The sequence below is a fragment of the Maniola hyperantus genome, chromosome 12 (assembly GCF_902806685.2).
Source record: "Maniola hyperantus chromosome 12, iAphHyp1.2, whole genome shotgun sequence".
NCBI classification, from domain to species: domain Eukaryota; kingdom Metazoa; phylum Arthropoda; class Insecta; order Lepidoptera; family Nymphalidae; genus Maniola; species Maniola hyperantus.
The window spans coordinates 2000623-2019487 of NC_048547.1; the positions used below are offsets into that span (position 1 = coordinate 2000623).

An 18865-nucleotide genomic window follows, 5' to 3' on the forward strand; every position below is an offset into this window, starting at 1 on the left:
TATCCAGCGGCAGTGCTCGCGACCCTTCCACTTTCACCCTCGCCAGTCACCCGTCAGCAAACTAGACAAGCGAGAAACTGGTGGGGCAGCCAGTGATGAATGTGTGATGCGTTCACCACCAACCACCCACCACACCCTCTCTTTTGAGGACCGTTTTACCTCCCACTCCTCCGCCAGTCTTATACCTGGACGGTCTGTTCTGGGCTCGTTGTATGCTCTGTACGTTTGATTTGCACTGTAAATAAAAGATTTTTTGTTTGTTCCAGAGGGTAGCGTGATGCGTGCGCCGGCGCTGGCCGGCGGAGCGAGCGTGGAGCGCTGGTCGGAGTCCGCGCCCGCGCCGCTCACCGACTACGCGGGCAGGGCGCCGCCCGTGCACGCCTACCCCGTCTTCCCCTACGACGACCAGCTCAACCAGCGCCTGGCCATCTGGTGAGAGCATCCTCAATACTTGGGCTGAACGAGTCTAGCACAGTTATGCTTCCAGAACAGATACTTGGAGAATAAACTGTATGTGGTGGGGGACCTCGCTTGTGACAAGAATTAGCTCCGGTGAAAGCAGTGCTGCCAAGCGATTAGAGTTTGCGGTACGACTTCGTGTGGAAACTTTTTAGGAATATGTGTTTAATAAAGCTGCCCTTTTTTCTTTCAGGTTTGCCTGCTTGATGTGCTCAAGTTGCTAGCCAACTTGATATTAAATTTAAAAAAAATTAACCAGCCAATTTTTTTCGTTTCAGGCAAGGTGACATAGCAACGCTAGAAGTGGACGTGATCACAAACACAAGCGATGAAACGCTCACGGAATGCAACGTGGTCAGCGAGCGGATCTTGCAGTGTGCGGGGCCTGATCTCAAGGAGGAGATCATCACACGAGGACTAGGTATGATTATCATTGCAGCATCAGAGGAAACGCCAACGCGTTGCTGGCTTTTCAGGAATTTGTTGTTCCACCCCTTGAATAACCCCATACTGAAATCCGGTGGGAACACCGCCGAATGGCGTTGGTTCCACAGTTTGCATATCCGTGGAAAAAAGATCTGGCACAACGGGTGCTCGAAGTACACCAGGCAGGTGGTGAGGATGAAATGAGGGTGGAATTACTATCGGTGGCGAACGATACGGTGAATATTTGTAAACTTGAAGTAATTATGTGCATTAATTCAGAAGTCATGAGACTCTGATGGACAGACAAAATTTCTTAATAGACTCGGAGACCTCGCTTCGATCGCTTAATAATTATGATTTCGCCTTAAATGTGTATGGTTTATTGTTTCCAGAATGTCGGACAGGCGAGGTGACGGTGACGAGCGGCTTCGAGCTGCGCTGTCGACACATCATCCACACCGTCAGCCCCAAATACGTGGCCAAGTACCACACGGCCGCCGAGAGCTCTCTACACAATTGTTACAAGTAAGTCACACCCAGAATGTCGGTATCGGAAAGATTTTTTATTAAGAATCGTCAAATACATACCTCTTGTTCGGAATGGTTCATAAAAATCGATTAACCTCTGTTCCAGGAACGTACTCCACGCGGCGCGGGAAGCAGGCGCGCGCTCGCTCGCGCTCTGCGTCATCAGCGCGCCGAGGCGCAACTTCCCGCCCGACGTTGCCGCACACGTTGCTCTACGTAAGTGCATTGAACGTACATTACAAATAGAGGTAATAGAGAGCTAGCTATGCTATGCAAAAATAAGGAAATCCGTAGGAGACCTAGAATACCGACGTAGCTTAGCGGGTTGCGAAGTTGAAGTGACAAATATTTCAAAAAACCGAAAGACGTCGGGTTACGCATACATGCAGTGGCGATAGAGAGAGCTATGCTTGGAGTTTCTCTATGTGGATCAAATCAGAAATGAGGAGATCCGTAGGAGAACCAGAGTAACAGACATAACAGCGGGTTGCGAAATTGAAGTGTCAAATAGTTCAAAAAACCGAAAGACGTCGGGTTACGCATACATGCAGTGGCGATAGAGAGAGCTATGCTTCGAGTTTCTCTATGTGGATCAAATCAGAAATGAGGAGATCCGTAGGAGAACCAGAGTAACAGACATAACAGCGGGTTGCGAAATTGAAGTGTCAAATAGTTCAAAAAACCGAAAGACGTCGGGTTACGCATACATGCAGTGGCGATAGAGAGAGCTATGCTTCGAGTTTCTCTATGTGGATCAAATCAGAAATGAGGAGATCCGTAGGAGAACCAGAGTTACAGACATAACATAGCGTTTTGCGAAGTTGAAGTGACAAATAGTTCGAAAAACCAAAAGACGTCGGGTTACGCATACATGCAGTGGCGATAGAGAGAGCTATGCTTGGAGTTTCTCTTTGTGGATCAAATCAAAAATGAGATCCGTAAGAGAACCAAAGTTACCGACAGAGCTCAGCGGGTTGCGAAGCTATAGTGGCAGTGGCATAGTTAAAGACCTAGAAAGTGACAGGGTTATTTTTATCCCGGAAAATCAAACAATTCCCACGGGATTTAAAAATCTAAATCCACGCGAATGAAGTCGCAGGCATCAGCTAGTATGATAATATGGGGCTATTTTATACCCGCACCGATCGTTACCGACCCGCACTGACTTGTCACCACCGGAAACCTGGTTCTTTATGCCAGCACCGCAAGATACTATTGAGAGTATCTTGGACTTAGTTTCATAGTCAAATGATTTATTCAAAATAGGTAATAAATTACTCTTTTCGATTGTCAGTTGTTGGATTTGTAAGATATAGTGGTGATAATTATTACGCAAACTTAAAACTAAAGCTACGAGGATTCCAAACGCGCCCAGGTCTGAGAAGAGCCCACAATAAACTCAGCTGGGTTATTCTTTTTAACCGACTTCCAAAAAGGAGGTGGTTCTCAATTCGGCCCGTTTTTTTCGACTTTTTTTTTATTATCACCACTTTACAAAATCATATTTTTTTTTATTTTTTTTATAAAGAATATTAGCCATGGTAAATGACTAATATTCCCCTTTCCTCTCCAACTAAGCGTAAAGCTTGTGCTAGGAGTAGGTACGACAATAGTGCAACGGGCGGGGTTTGAACCTTCGACCTTTCGGTTTTCAGTCCACTCCTTTACTCGTTGAGCTATTGAGGCTTATTAAATTAAACTTATTAGAACTATCACAAAGCCGTTAAGCAACTGATTCCCAGGCTTGATTGTAATAGGATTCTTCGTTTTCTCCAGCATTACCATATCCATTCACATTTTCATACTTAGATTGTTTTCCAGGCACAGTCCGGCGATACCTCGAGCAACACTCCGTCCCCCAGCTGGTGATCATAGCGAGCGCGTGCGGCGCGGAGCTGGGCCCGCTGCTGACGCTGGCGCCGCTCTACTTCCCGCGCAGCACGCGCGAGGCGGACGCGGCCAGGTGGCGCCTGCGCGAGGAGGGCGGCCCGGAGGGCGAGCCCGTGCACCCGGAGAGGCGGATACGCATCATACACAACCCGCACTCGCACACCACTGACGCTGGTAAGGAAACCAGTATAGGTCGGGATTGCAATCGGGAAGGGAACGCCCCGCACATCCACACAGCCCTCGCGCTAAGGGGCTGTCTCCACGAGCGAGAGTATCGCGACGATATTATCGTCGTGCCACGTATTTCTATATACTCTCTAAGAACGTGTCTCCACACGGCGATGATATCGCGGCGATGCGACGAGTGGCAATGTGCGCGCGTAACGTCGTCCTATCGCCGCGGTATCGTCGCTACTGGTGGCGCGCTCGCCGCAGAACGTGGCGCTCTCGCAGCGAGCGCGCGGCGGGCGCGCTCTCAAACGCCACTACATCCATAATTAAGATTTTTTTATTAACTGAGACACTACTTATTTCGCTCTTGTCTGGCACCTAACTGAACTCTTTCAACAAAAGCACAACGCATCGAAAATGCGGCGATTCCGTTACGAGTCGTCGCGGACACGCTGTGATTCCGTCACGAGTCGTGACGATATGGTGGCGGAATAATCGCTCGTTCGTGGAGATTACCCGACGATAGAAGCGCGGACTCGTCGCGATACTCTCGCTCGTGGAGACAGCCCCTAACTCGGTGCGGGCGAGCGCGGAAGACGTGCATGTGTGCGGGGCGTCTACCCACCTACCCCTATTTCCATCTCGACATATCGCGGACTATAGTTTTTGAAGCGAATCTTCCTTCCGGACGTTTGGGCTTGAATTCCGTGAGTAAAATGAGAAAAGTCGTCATCGTCACCGTCTCCGTTTCCGCCGTCGAGATGAGATTCTCTCGCTCACTGTACGGGAGCGGTGTGCAGGCTCGACCGTACCTAAGGGAGATCTCCCACTGAGAGATTGGTTGTGCTCGGTAGCACTAGCAAGTCGTGAGCAATTTACTCTTACCGTTGAGGAGTTCCAGTTTCTATCTTCGAAGATTTTCATCAGATCTTTACCAAATTTATATGAGATCATCTGGGAAGTATTTTACCCTTTCAAACTAAAAAAAATTTCAAATCGGTCCAGACGTCTTCGAGTAATCGGGGAACATACATAAAGAGTATAAAAACTCTCCGACGAATTGGGAACCTCCACCTTTTTGAAGTCGGTTATTATTAACCAAAATCGTAAATCGTATTAACTCGAAATTGTACTTTAATAATGGTATTCATAGTCAAGATTGCAGCCGAGCGACTAGCGTCCATTAAAAAAAAAAACAGAATATGATACAGATATCGATGACAAATCCTATAAAATAACAATCGTAGTCAAAACAATTAATCAACGTTTCGCTGCGTCATTTCTACTTCCTATGAAAAAGTAGCTAGGTACAAAAATAAAATGAGACCGATTGATATCGATAAATGCGCCCTATTTCATTGTGTGGCCGATAACATCGTTATCATAATATATCAATTATTGTTATACATAGTGTTAATAACGACAGCGCAAGTCTGTCCATTGAGCCTATTGTTTAGGAAATAAGAGCGGGGGCATACGATGCGTTGCGGCGGCGGCGGTGCGACGCCAGAGCGGTGTCGTTGCGTCGTCTTACATAGAAATATCTGTGGCATGTCACACGATGCGCTCCGGCGCCGCACCGGACTTGCAACCATCGAGACGAGGCGGGGAGGGGTGAATGCGTTGCGACGTCGAAGCGGCACCGCTCAGTTGTTTTTATTACAAGATTGTCCAACGCTGCTACGGCGCCGCTGCGACATAACAACGTTGCGGCGCCGCACCGCTCGTGTGCCCGCTGATACGGTGAAATCTTTACGGTGCCGCGTCGCAACGCATCGTGTACCCCCAGTCTAAGAGCTTTAGCTAGGTATAGCGCATATTATTGAGGAGGTTCCTGCGGGAGGGGTGACAGTGGTCACAAGTTGATGAATCACTGAGCTTTCACGTCACGTCATCACAACCTCCCGCACCGCCCCACTACCGCAGGACCTACTCAGTAGTGCGTTATACCTTTAGTTTGGATTTGGAGGCGCCCGCGTCGGTCATAATTGAAAAATGCATGGAAAGCCGTACGTATTAGTTAAGTATTTGTGATCTTTTTGTCTTCATGCTTTGTTTTTTGTTGTGTTTTTTTGTTTTGTTTATGTACGTTTGTCTGGTGTTGTTCTGTTTTGTACTGTGCGCTATGGTCCCAAATAAAAGGTTATTTATTATTTATTTATTATTATTATTAAAAAAAGCGAAGTCAGTCAGTCAATAAGTCAGCTTTACGTGACCTGCCCCGGCTTCGCACGGGTGAAATTTAGAAAATCGGTGTGAGGGTAGAATTTTTAATTTAAATGTATCAAAATCTGTTGCGGAATTAATTCCGCAGTGCGCGCGTTCCATATATGTACTTCTATAGTTCACAAATTTTGCGGGGAAAAAAACGTATGGTTACCTTAGTGCGCGCTAGCTCTTAATGTGCAACGAGCTTTATCAAATCTCTCATTAACTAAGTACATAATAACTACACCTTTTTAATTTATTTCCTACTAAAGTCATTAAATAACCTGTTCGAAAGTCGGCGTATTTTCGCTAGGCACGACTCTTATCAGATAGCTATAGCAATCGGGTTATCGGTTACTGTTGACGCATTCCAAGCTATCGATTGATTCAGTTCACACTATTTTGTTACAAAAAAAACCTTCCGATTTGTTGTGTGAATTCGATTAAGTGTGTATGAAAATAATCAGTGTTAAAAATGGATGTTGTACCATCAGTGCATATTGGGATGAAACCGCGTCCAGCCGGTAAGATTGTGTTATCATCGTCATCATCATGATAATCCCATCGTCGGCCCCACGGATTAGTCATCTGTGGTCGGCTCTATACCAGAGTCAACATATTATATTGATATACCTAATATTGTGAACAAGTAGCAAAGAGGAACCCTATTGGCACTGTATACCTACAATAAACAGCTTATTTCACAATACATACTAATATCATAAATGCGAAAGTGTGTCTGTCTGTCTGTGTGTCTGCTAGCCTTTCACGGCCCATCCGTTCAACCGATTTTGACCAAATTTGGTACAGAGATATCTTGCATCCCGGGGAAGGACATAGGCTACCTGTTATCCCGGAAAATTAAAGATTTCCCACGGGATTTTCAAAAACCTAAATCCACGTGGACGAAGTCGCGGGCATCATCTAGTTATAAATAAAATAAAAATTGATAATATTTAAAATTTGTAATGTTAATTTGCTTGTTTTAATTTTAATTCTAACAGATTGTATCTTATCTTAAATTTTAGTAATCATAATTTATTGTACCTAAAATAAATTGTATTCGCAATGCCCTGACAGGGCCTCATGTATATGTAGCTCTAAGCATCCACCATCCAATGTACATGAAAGCAAATGAATAAATTTAAATTCGGTTTGATCCAGTAGGTCGATTTCGTAAAACCTGCATCAATCATTATTACAATCTCAATTGTTGTGATTGGATGAATTTGTGTGATTCTTGTTGCAACAATGCATTGTAGCCAATATTGAGCGAGCGTCAACCAATCAGAGGTGATTGCGATCGTGACATTGTAGCTGTCATTCTACCGCAATCGAGCAGCTGCTGCGCGACGAAGATAGGACGCGTTTACCTAGAAGATACCTATTCACTCTCTCGTTTAAAAGATACCCGGATTGTAATTGGTAGGAAACATATATCGTGGAAGAGTATTCCAAACTTTAGCTCTGCGTATGAGGAATGATGACGCAAAACGTTTCGTGCGTGTAGATGGGATGTCGACGACATAAGGATGGAAACTCGCCCGATGTCTTGCGGTACGGTGGTGTTTAGAATAAAAGCTAGTGGACGATCAGGGTTGTGAAATGCAGTCACTTATCAGGAATGAGGTACGCGCTCCGATGATGGATCCCTCAGTTGCGCTGGTAATTTTCAGGGGTTTTTTTTTTAATTTATTTATCACCAACAACTTCCATACATAAAAGACCGCACATTTAAATACATACAATAAACAGTATGGTTGTCAATTACAGGTGAAACTTTACTTATAAACTAACATGCACTAACTTAACAGATTAACAGTAGGTAAAAATAAAATAGGTAATATATAATAAATAAAATAATGTATATATATATATATATATATATATATATATATATATATATATATATATATATATATATATATATATATATATATATATATATATAATAAAATAAAATAAAATAGGGTTGATGATTCTGGTCCAAGATTGCTGAACTTCGCGTCTATAATTTCGTTTTGTTGACGATAGCCGTTAGAGGCTCGTTTCTTGTTCGTCACGCGTTCTCGCGATGCGTTCGCGGAATGTGCGTCAACTTCGACTGACAGCTGTAGTGTCGCCGTTTTAGTAAGCGGCCACAATGGTAAACCCCGACCGATTGTAATAAAAATAAGTATACGAATTTGGAAAAGACGCTGGTTTGTGCTAAGATTATAAATACATCAAAAGTACGGAACAGGTGGTAAGAAGATCCATGAAGATCTTCAGCAATGGCGGAACGACCAGAGAGAAAAAATTCACTTATGAAGGTTTTGCGTCACTCAAAACGTATTTTTGTGAAGATAACGCCTAATATTATGTTATACACCAGTCATATTGTTACTACAATGATAATGAGCACCCGTCTTCGTACATAATTTGACAAATAGCCTAAATAACTACTTTCTTATCTCTTACATAATGTTCACTTTTTTGCACTCACACCATTTTTGCTGTTAGTTATCTGTAACGTGGTTTTAGCGCCTCGTAAAATAATAAAGCCTTAAAATGTAGTCATTTCGTCTTAGTTAAACAGTTCTTTTAAACTGTTATTTTATTATTCGTGGTGCGATTTGACGTAATGGTTGAATTTTTAGAAAGGTCAAAAAAATAGAAAGTTAAAAAATTGTTGTGTTGTTATATTTTGTGATAATGTAGGTAGATAAATATAAAATTTTGGACTGTTTGTTGGACTGAGTATGTGGCAAAATGTTTTTTTTTTTGTAATACCGGGCGTTTGGGAAAAAAATTAAATGTCATTTGGAATAGAGAGTTATAGCTGTTGATATGCTTAATCCAGCTTTTGAGTATGACCGTGAGTATTCGTTGCTACTAATAAAACCGGCCAAGTGCGAATCAGACTCGCGCACTGAGGGTTCCGTAGTACAATCGTATTTTATCGACATTTCGCACGATAAATAACCTCCTCCACAAGTAGAGGAGGTGGGGCGGAGAATCTTCGCCACTATTGGATACCTAAGACGGTTGAAAAATCTTCTGCCAATAAAAACTAAGATTACGTCAGCTAACACACTTTTGTTGCCAATATTAGACTACGGTGACTCTTGTTATCCGAACCTGACACAAGCACTTTTAAACAAGCTGGAGAGACTACAAAACATGTGTATTCGCTTCATCTTCGGCCTGCGAAAATATGATCATGTATCAGAGTTCCGTGCTAAACTAAAGTGGCTGCCAGTATCTCGGCGGAGGGAGATGCACGCTTTGTCGCTCCTACATCGTATTCTGTACTACCCTCAAACACCATCATACTTAAAAGAACGGTTTTCCAATCTTGGTGAGAACAATCAGTTCTCCCTCCGCTCCAGCACCGACAATAAGCTTATGACTCCACACAGCTGCACGGTATACTATGGTAACTCTTTCACCACTAACAGTGTCAAACTCTGGAATTCTCTCCCAGCTGAAATACGTCAGGCGAAATCCTTAAACACCTTCAAAAATCGTTTGAAGAACTATTATTTATCTATGTAAACAGAATTATGTAGTATATTAGAGCCCTCGGTGCGCGAGCCTTGGAGTATAAACAGATTTGTGGTACTTAAATATAGTACTTAGATTATGAATTTTAGCTTTAGTTTAGTTCTTAAGGTATGCTTACATGGGCAGTTGAAATTCCTCAATTCCAGGCAATTTATTCAATTATGACGTCATGACCACATGAAGCAATTTACTGCAATACCCAGCAATACCTGTTAGCTTTAGTTGTTAAGGTATACTTGCATGAGCAGTTGACTAAATTCTGTCTCGTACTTCCGCTGGATGTGCAAAGCCTAAATTGTGAACATGCCTTATTTTGCATGTTTATAATGATTTTATTTGTTTTGACGTAAACTGCGTATAAGATAACAATAATTGTAATTGTATTTCATCTCAGATATGAGCACTATCTGCGCCGCAATGCAGGATTTTTGTCTTTCCGTCTTCCTTTGTTTTATTGTTGAATTATTATGTTTGCCTCTGTCAAATAAATAATTGCTTTCGATAAGCAATGTTTTATGTAAGAATCTGTATTGTGATATTAGATTCTGACAAAGAAAGAAAGAAATACTTATTAACTAGCTGATGCTCGCGACTTCGTCCGCGTGGATTTAGGTTTTTAAAAATCCCGTGGGAACTCTTTGATTATTCAGGATAAAAAGTAGCCTATGCCACCCGCCAGGTCTTCAACTATACCCATGCAGAAAATCATGTCTATCCGTTGCTCCCTCGTGACGTGATTAAAGGACAAACCAACAAACCAATAAACCAACGAACGAACACACTTTCGCATTTATAATATGGGTAGTGATTGGAATGAAAGGGGAGCCTTCGAGGCTGAGTGGAGAAAAGGGGGGAGGGGCCGGTGGAGTGAGTTGCTGATCTTCGAAAGGTCGAGGTCGAAGAGGTGAACCTGAATGAAGGGGTAACGAAGTGAGTCTTATGGTGTAGCACGTGTAATTACTAATCCATACTAATAATATAAATGCGAAAGTGTGTCTGTCTGTCTGTCTGTCTGTCTGCTAGCTTTTCACGGCCCAACGGTTTAACCGATTTTGATGAAATTTGGTACAGATGTAGCTCATATCCCGGGGAAGGACATAGGCTACTTTTTATCACGGAAAATCAAAGAGTTGCCACGGAATTTTTAAAAAACCTAATTCCACGCAGACGAAGTCGCGGGCATCAGCTAGTAACATATAAATGTGTACAACAGTATGTACTTGTGCAAGACATATGACAATTATGCTGAGTAGGGTTATATACCTTTTTTTCGGGTTGTGCCACACATGACATACTTTATTCCGGCGCTTCTTCTACTTGTGGTCTTTTGACTAAACTATCAAGATAACTTAACCAGGTCTAACTGGTAATGTGTAGTACAGCTTTAAAAAATAAACGTGTTTCTTTCTTTCTTACTTATATTTGGACCAACCAATTACAACTTACATATATTAAAAAGTTGATTTATTTTTTAAAACATAAAATACGTTCAAAAAATCAAGTTTTAATTTTTTTTTTTAATATTATAAAAGTTAAAGATATTGTTTTAGTGAATTACGAGAGCCAAAACATGATTGGCACAATTCGGCTCGATACGGAAAAATCGCGAAGTTTTCCCAAAATACGCATTTTTTACACGACCGATAGGAGAAAGACCAGTTTTGTTCGATTGATATAAAACCAATTTAAAATTTCGTATTTACGTTCAACGTTTAATACACAGGGATTACGGTATTATTTTATCGTAACAGAGCACATAGAATTTTAAATATAAGTATTTATAAAAAGCGTGCAACAAATTTGCGCTCGGGCGGCCTAGACTTTTCTATAAATTTCTCCTTTGTGATCCCATTTTGCCTTAAAAATGATGATGCCCCCTGTCTTCTCGACTTGAACAATAATAATTGTCAACAGCGGAAGACGACACGTCGCTATGCGACGAGGAAGCGGCGATAGAAGCAGCGGCGGCGTTTGCGCGCGCGTGCTCGCCAGACACGCAGCTGCTGTTGCCCACCAACGCGCCCGCGCCGCACGCGGCCCGCCGCCACTACGACACCGACCAGTGAGTACCTAGCCTTATGTTTCTCCACGATACCTCAGTTCACGACAGTTTGGGAACTTATAACAAAACGTTAAATGGCATGCGTTAAATGTTAGCATAGTACCCGGCAGAAAATATTGTACATCGACCTTTAGAATGAGACTTTGTAGAGCGTTGTCTCTGTCACATTGTATATTTCCGGCTGTACAAAATATATATAGTGAGGCTCTGTAGAGCCTACTTTGACTTTGCTCAGACTTAATACAGTTAAAATAAGACAAATTTATGTCTCTATTATAAATTAGTCTAATAAGTTTAGATTTGACCTAGCAGTCAGCGTGTATAGCGCGAAAGGGTACCTATTAAACATAGAAACTGAGGAGTCAATTTTCGCGGCGGTATTCATTATATCATGTTGCATAGAAAATGTACTACTAGATGGCGCTGAACAGAGCTAGCTCACGCTAGCAAAGTTTTCAGCATCCCATTCAGATATTCACTGTTACTGCGGTTCAACACGCCCAAAAGAGACTGCACTACGGCTCCAATCAGTAAGTACTTAGACTTCTCCTAGCTACTTTTAAAATGAAAATCACTTTGATATACTGTTAACATACTTTTAATCACGGTTTGCTTATTAAATTGTTGTACAAGTCAGTACAATGAACTGCCGCCGTTCTGCGCGTCACCAGCGAGTCTAGAGTCTATGCCAAACCATAGACTCTCGGAGAAATGTCAGAGCGTGTTAGGCCGTGTCCAGACTTTCCACAATACATCTAACACATTATCACCAATTAATAGACCTAACACTACTAATGAAGTTGAACTATTTATATTGTATTTATGTATTTATTTACCATATGACACGCCTCTCACGTCTTCCTAAGGTTGACTAAAGCCTGCCTTTTTACACGACTGCCCAAAAAAGGAGTGTAATATCGTACTTTCAGGGTGTATATTTGAACCTACGATTGCCTGAACAGATTTGGATATACCTATGGGGTATCGTTAGAATCGTTACATCATCCCGAGTGATGCTATATCAATAATATTAGTGACCACGAGTTATATAGTGATACTGGTACTGATTCTGAGCACAACCTAATTTTAGAGTATTCGCATACTCTTCTTACTAATGTAAAATGAAGAGGACCTAGACGCAGTTTGACACTTTTAAATTTTGTTTTTAGATGGTAAAGCCCGTGATTTTAGCGCACATTCGCGAGCCTACTGTTTAAATTTGTAGCGTGCACTAAAATTTAGAGTCTTTAATTGTAAAGTTTATGTTCTGTTCCTTTTTAGCATTGTTAAAAAGAAAAGGATGCAGATACTCTAAGTTTAGTTTAGAGAAAGACAACGGAATCGGTGCCACTATAGCAATATTTTTTTTAAACGTTGAAAATGTTCGCAGTTTCAGTGCCTGCGTGTGCCCCAAATGAGCGAGTTTTCCCCTCTCAATTTTCCGCGATATCAAAGCGTGTTTGTTTTGAGCGGTTAGTAGGCAAAGGCAAATATTTGCGCCGACCGCCTGAGATGTGACGTTTAATGACACAACTAGGACAGAGCGGGGTTCTCAACAACTATTTTTCACTCGGGTGCAAAATTAGATTTGCTTTACTAGCTGTCAGCCCGTAATTTCATCCGTGTGGATTTAGGTTTTTAAAAATCCCGTGGAAACCTAGACCTCATCATTTAGCTTGGCTTTTTAGGATAATTGACGTTAAGCGCAAGCCTATTACGCAATAAATAAAAAAGAACTCTTTGATTTCATTTTAATTATTAACTACCTTATCCTCGGGAATTCGTCCGCGTGGACTACACATATTTCAAATCCCTATTTTACCCCGTTACGGATTGAATTTCCAAAAATCCTTTCTTAGCGGATGTCAGACGTCATAATAGCTACCTGTATGCCAAATTTCAGCCCTATCCGTCCAGCAGTTTGTAGATAGACCAGTGAGTCAGTCAGCTTTTCATTTTGTAGGTATATTTAGATTTTATTTATTAATTTTGTAGTGAAAAATTTCCCTTGAAAAAAATTAGCCTGTGTCACTCACTCTTTAGGTCTTTAACTATATCCTCACAAAAAAATCACACCTATCCGTTGCGGAGTGATTGATGGACAAACCAATGAACAAACACACCTTCGTATTTAAATGATATGTAGTGACTAGTGTTACACTTGAACCTTTTCGTGGAATCTTCTGTGGCGGCATATAACGCCGCCCCTTTTCGCTGTGGTCGGTATAGAGCGGTTGTGCTCTGTGTTATCTGTGTACCCAGCGAAAAGGGATTTGGCAATTTGTTGTCTGTGGTTACTGTCTCGAGATTTGTTGTATTATTACTACTTTACGTACTTCAATAAGAGATTTTATTCTTTTTGTTATATGCTTTACATACCTCAGTCGTACACTTCTTTTCAATTATGAAAACCGTATGAAAATCCATGCAGCAATTTCTGAGATTAGCGTGCACAAACAGACAAACCGGTCGAGGGACTTTATATGTAGTGATGTGATAGCCTAGATGTGTCTGAACTGACATATCTGGCGTGATCTTAATTTAATATTTGACATTAATATAATTGTGCTAATTCGGTTGTACACAAATGTCAAAATTTTCCAGGTCAGGTAAACAGTAAACATTGCATTGAGATGGCGCCATGGTTTTTACATGTTTAAAAAAATGTAAACAGACATTAGAAATGCAATAACTGTATTGAGTAAACAAACTATTAAAAATCAGTCCTTGTTTATTTGGACGGGTTTTCCATACAGTGCTAACAAGATCATCATGATCTATCCTTACTCGGCTCACTACAGAGCACGGGTCTCCTTTCAGTATTAGTCCAGCAGCCGCCAAAGGATTTTTTCTGATTATAATAAATAATAACAGGCTGGATAAAGCGCTTTAGCGATTTTCAAAAATTCCACTCGAGCGAAGCCGAGACAAAGTGAACTAGAGTGAGGGAATTCTCGGTTTGATCTTGAATCGACGATATGTCAAATATTAAGCTGTGGTGACGTGAAATCAAAGGAAAATAGGATTACCTAGCATTAAATGTACTAACAGTGACGTCGAAGCGTCAAAGCGTCGACGTTTTGTTAGACGTTCCCTAACTGTCGTGACCTGCGGCCGAGGTGGATTAGTCTAAATATAAATAAAAGGAAAAGATAACTGACTGACTGACTGACTGATCTATCAACGCACAGTTCAAACTACTGGACGGATCGGGCTGAAATTTGGCAAGCAGATAGCTATTATGACGTAGCCGTAGTTACTAGATAGTAAGAAAGGATTTTTGAAAATTCAACCCCTAAGGGGGTGAAATAGGGGTTTGAAATTTGTGTAATCCACGCGGACGAAGTCGCGAGCTTGAGCTAGTATTAAAATAAAAGTTTCATTATTAGCTCCAAAGTATAGTGGGGTTTAATCAAGTAATTGTGGTTGTGCGTTTCACTTATCAACATAATACGGGTTATCGGCATGTGAATGTTATTTACAGAATGCAAAACAAAAGGGCCTGATTCGATTGAATGAACTTGCAAATTCATTCGATATAATGAATGTGTTGGCCTCTAAAATACATAATTAAAATTAAAACGCAGTTGAAATTATAATAATTTATAGAAGAGCGCACTGGCGATTCCTCTGGTGCGGCAAATGTTCATGCCTCATGAGCGGCGGTTAAATCACTTTATCATGTGACCGACCTGCTCGTCTGCTTGCGCTATTTACACTTAAGACCAATTACGAAAACTAATGGGTAAAGACAGAAGAAGAAAAAATAAAGACAGTTTTTCTTTCAGTCAGATTTGTAGTTTTTGAGGCCAAAAGTTGACTCTTTGAACATCCGAAATGTGTCTCAACACCACTTTTGCATTTCGCCTTAATCTCGTAGTTTTAGTGAAAAATGAAACCATCGAATTTTCCTGTTCAAAGTTTTAACATCACCCACATTTCCAAACGGAAGCATCATTGTTTAACCGAAATGAAACTGTTTCATCAACAAAAGCGTTTGTGGAAGAAAAAGCAACCAGGATATCGACCTTATGAATAATTTGTTTGGAAAATTTTCCCGAAACACGATACAAAGGGGGGGGGGGGGGGGGGGGGGGGGGGGGGAATAGAAAAGCCTGACGTACGCAATTCACATATTGTATTAGTGCGTCATGAAAAATAAATTGATTACGTAGGTAGTAGTCGGACTTAAGGTTTTCTTAATGAGTTTGATAGTGTTAATTTATAGAAAAAAAGCTTTTTTTTTATCAGGCACGCCCGAGTTGTAACATTCGAAAGTGTCTAAATAATTTTAAATACACAGATCAAAAATTGCGAACCGGCAGGAATCCTTGAAGTGTAGGTAAAACACTATAAAAATTATAAAATATTCGAAAGTGTGTTTGTTTGTTGGTATGTCTTTCAATTACGCCGCAACAGAGCAACGGATCGACGTCATTTTTGTTTTGCATTCATACAGTTAAAGCTGAATAGTGGCACAGGCTACTAAGAGTTCTCTCAGAGAGCATAATAGCAGAAACTAGAAATCAAAGCGTAAAGCTCGCCCGACTTCAACATACATACACGTGTAGAAACAAAAGTTATTTTTTACTTTGTAGTGGTTTTGGAAGTCGTACTGTATGTAGATTGTAGGGTGATGCAGCGGCACCGCTCAGACGCTGCACCGCCAATGCAACGCATCGTATGGCTACTCTAGAATCTTTTGACGCAGAGGAAGTCGTGGCATCTGCCAGCAATGCCAGTTCTCACAACACGCCCAAATAGTCCTTGTCCTATATGAGCATTATATTATACGCAGTTCCTGTATGTGTTTGTTTATATTAACGTCTATTTATATTGGGTTTATATTTTGCGCGTACGGTATGCGATGTGAATGACGCCTACGCGCTGATGAGTAGTACCTACCTACTTACTATTCAATGTTTTGTATTCAAGGAATTGTTCTCTGAATTCTTTGGTTCGGTCGGAATTAATAATGTATCCTCTGAAAATTCTGTTGAACTCGCAGAAGGGCAAATTCTGGGATGTTTTCGGGAATTCCTTTCGGAATAAGCGTTTTCTGTAACCGTTCTTTAATAATGTATCCTCATTGAATTATTATGTTCTTTATCCTCTGAAAATTCTAATGAAGTCGCTGAAGGGCAGGTATTTAAGATGTTTTCGTGAATTTCTTTCAGGAATAAGTATAATAAGTATTTTTATAGTGAACTAGCTGATGCCCGTGATTTCGTCCGCGTGGAATTAGGTTTTTTAAAAATCCCGTGCGAACTCTTTGATTTTCCGGGATAAAAAGTAGCCTATGTCACTCTTCAGGTCTTTATCTATACCCATGCAAAAAATCACGTCAATCCGTTGCACCGTTGCGACGTGATTAAAGGCCTAATAAGTATTTTTATAGTGAACTAGCTGATGTCCGTGATGTTGTCCGCGTAGGATTTGGTTTTTAATAACCTCGAGGGAACTCTTTAATTTTCCGGGATAAAAAGTAGCCTATGTCACTCTCCGGTAATAAACCAACTATAGGTATTAGTGCAAAAATCAAATCGATCCGTTACTCTGTCTTTAAAACACTTTGCAATACATATCTATAATGTAGTGGCGTGCAGGTCATAGAGGCATAAATGCCCTGCTTACCCCAGTTGTAATAGCTCAATGCATATTTTTCATTATGACCTGCCAGTGAACAGGCTCCTACTTAACTAGTGCCTACCCTGGCTTCAAACCCTGTGCACGCCACTGCTATAATGGTATACTTTCACCGTCGAAGAACTGAAGTCCGCGACAGATTGAGATCGCAATAGGGTATGAGGGGCGGAAGGGGCGTTCCCTTCCCGATTGCCATTTCAACCTGTCGCCTACTATACATGTATCGTATATTCGTAGTGAAAGATCTATATTTATGAAGGTTGACTTCGTTTATTACAGTTTCGCGTGTTCGCTTCATTTGAAGCTTGAAGATGTTTTTTATTACATACAGGCTGTATTTTGATAACCAATGAATTTTTAAGTCTATTTCATGACTACTCGTTATCGTTATTGCGTAAGAATACAAACTTTTATCTTTTTTCTTTCACTTTAAAAATGTTTTCCATTTAGTTTCATGAAAGAGCTTCTTAAATTACGTATTCAACTCTTAAATATACTAAACAGAGCCGCAAATGTGTATGTAAATATTTAACGAACCCTTTAACTCTGCTTAAACTGTGTAAATCTACATAACAAATTACTTCACGTACTTTGTTAGTTTCTTTGAAAAGCATGCCTTCCTACCTAAAACCTACGAACCTACGAACAACATTTAAATTTTAAAGGTGGACATACGCATTAAAACACGAAAAACTATATTATTAAAATGCTTTTATTAACTCGTTTTCTTGTCTGTTTGTTTGTTTGTTTGTTTGTCTGTTCGATACAAATTTTGCAATCGATTTTAAATAAACTTCCCGATGAGCTAAAGACTTGAAATTTTAAACATAGGTTGGAACTGGACGACCGTACAACATTAACTTGCTTTCTTGTCTGTCTTTGTTAGTTTTTCTTGTTGGTCTGTTTGTCGAAAAAAGTTTGCAATCGATTTTAAATTTTAGCGTTTAAACTACCGTGAGTGATTTCCATTATAAATACTATCTGTACAACGGGCTCTACGGGCAGCGGCACGTGCGTCCCGCAGTCAAAACCGCGGCGCGTGCGCGGACGGACTCCCTTGAAAAAGGACCCCGGATGGGTTCGAAACTAGTCGGGCTAACGTCGACTACACACGTGAGTAAGCCGGGACAGATACGATTTTAAATTATTTTCTCGATGAGCTACACTCTAGAGGTCTAGGTCTCTCTACATTTGAAACATAGATTGGAACTTCCGCATTTATTATATGGGTAGTGTTGTAATAGAAGCAGGCGTTACTTTGCGGAAATCCATGATATACAATGAACCAAAAGCCTAATTTGCTATAATCCGCTGAAACAAGTCGAATCTGTATGGTGCAACATGCACCGCCCGCCCTCCCTCTGCTAAATATGCAGGAAGAACCAGCCACCAGGCAAGCAATACGCACCATCACCACGCAGCATCACACAAATCCCAAAACACACTCGACGCACGTTTCGCCCCGACATACACCGGAGCATATTCAGGAGATGTACACCTTACAATCTACAATTGCAAAAAATGCAATGTTGATATATTAATTACAGGATTATGGCAAATTAGGCTTTTGGTTCATTGTATATGGATAGTGATTATGTTAGTTTTGTTGCAATTCGGTTGCAAACGCTGAAGCCGGCGACAGCAACAAAACTAATTAGTTGCGTCGAAGCCTTTTCAGTGACGCCATTTTCAATTACTATATTCAGTGAAACCTAGGCCATTATGTTCCCACTTCCCGCGTCCTAGTTTTTATAATTAGCTTTTTCCCCACGACACTTACAGTACGCGGCAGAAAATGTACATCGACCTTTAGAAAGAGATAGCGGTTTTGTACAGCATTGTCTCTGTCGTTGAGACCGACAAAACGTCTCATAGGTATGAGTGACAGACACAACGCTCTACAAAGCCGAAATCTCATTCTAAAGGTCG

At 41.1% G+C, this 18865-nt stretch overlaps 1 protein-coding gene across 3 annotated transcripts in view; it reads left to right on the forward strand.

Moving 5' to 3' along the window:
- Gdap2 (ganglioside induced differentiation associated protein 2) overlaps nucleotides 1–18865 on the forward strand; it is a 93246-nt gene that overhangs the window by 44687 nt on the left and 29694 nt on the right. For all 3 annotated transcript variants that reach the window (XR_011237386.1, XM_034974076.2, XM_034974075.2), the window contains exons 2-7: nucleotides 267–432; nucleotides 738–880; nucleotides 1278–1410; nucleotides 1520–1629; nucleotides 3235–3477; nucleotides 11143–11290. Coding sequence is in view for 2 of the 3 variants with exons in the window: in XM_034974076.2 (XP_034829967.1) it covers nucleotides 278–432; nucleotides 738–880; nucleotides 1278–1410; nucleotides 1520–1629; nucleotides 3235–3477; nucleotides 11143–11290 (932 nt within the window). In the remaining variant the exon portion in view is untranslated. The remainder of the gene's footprint in view (nucleotides 1–266; nucleotides 433–737; nucleotides 881–1277; nucleotides 1411–1519; nucleotides 1630–3234; nucleotides 3478–11142; nucleotides 11291–18865) is intronic.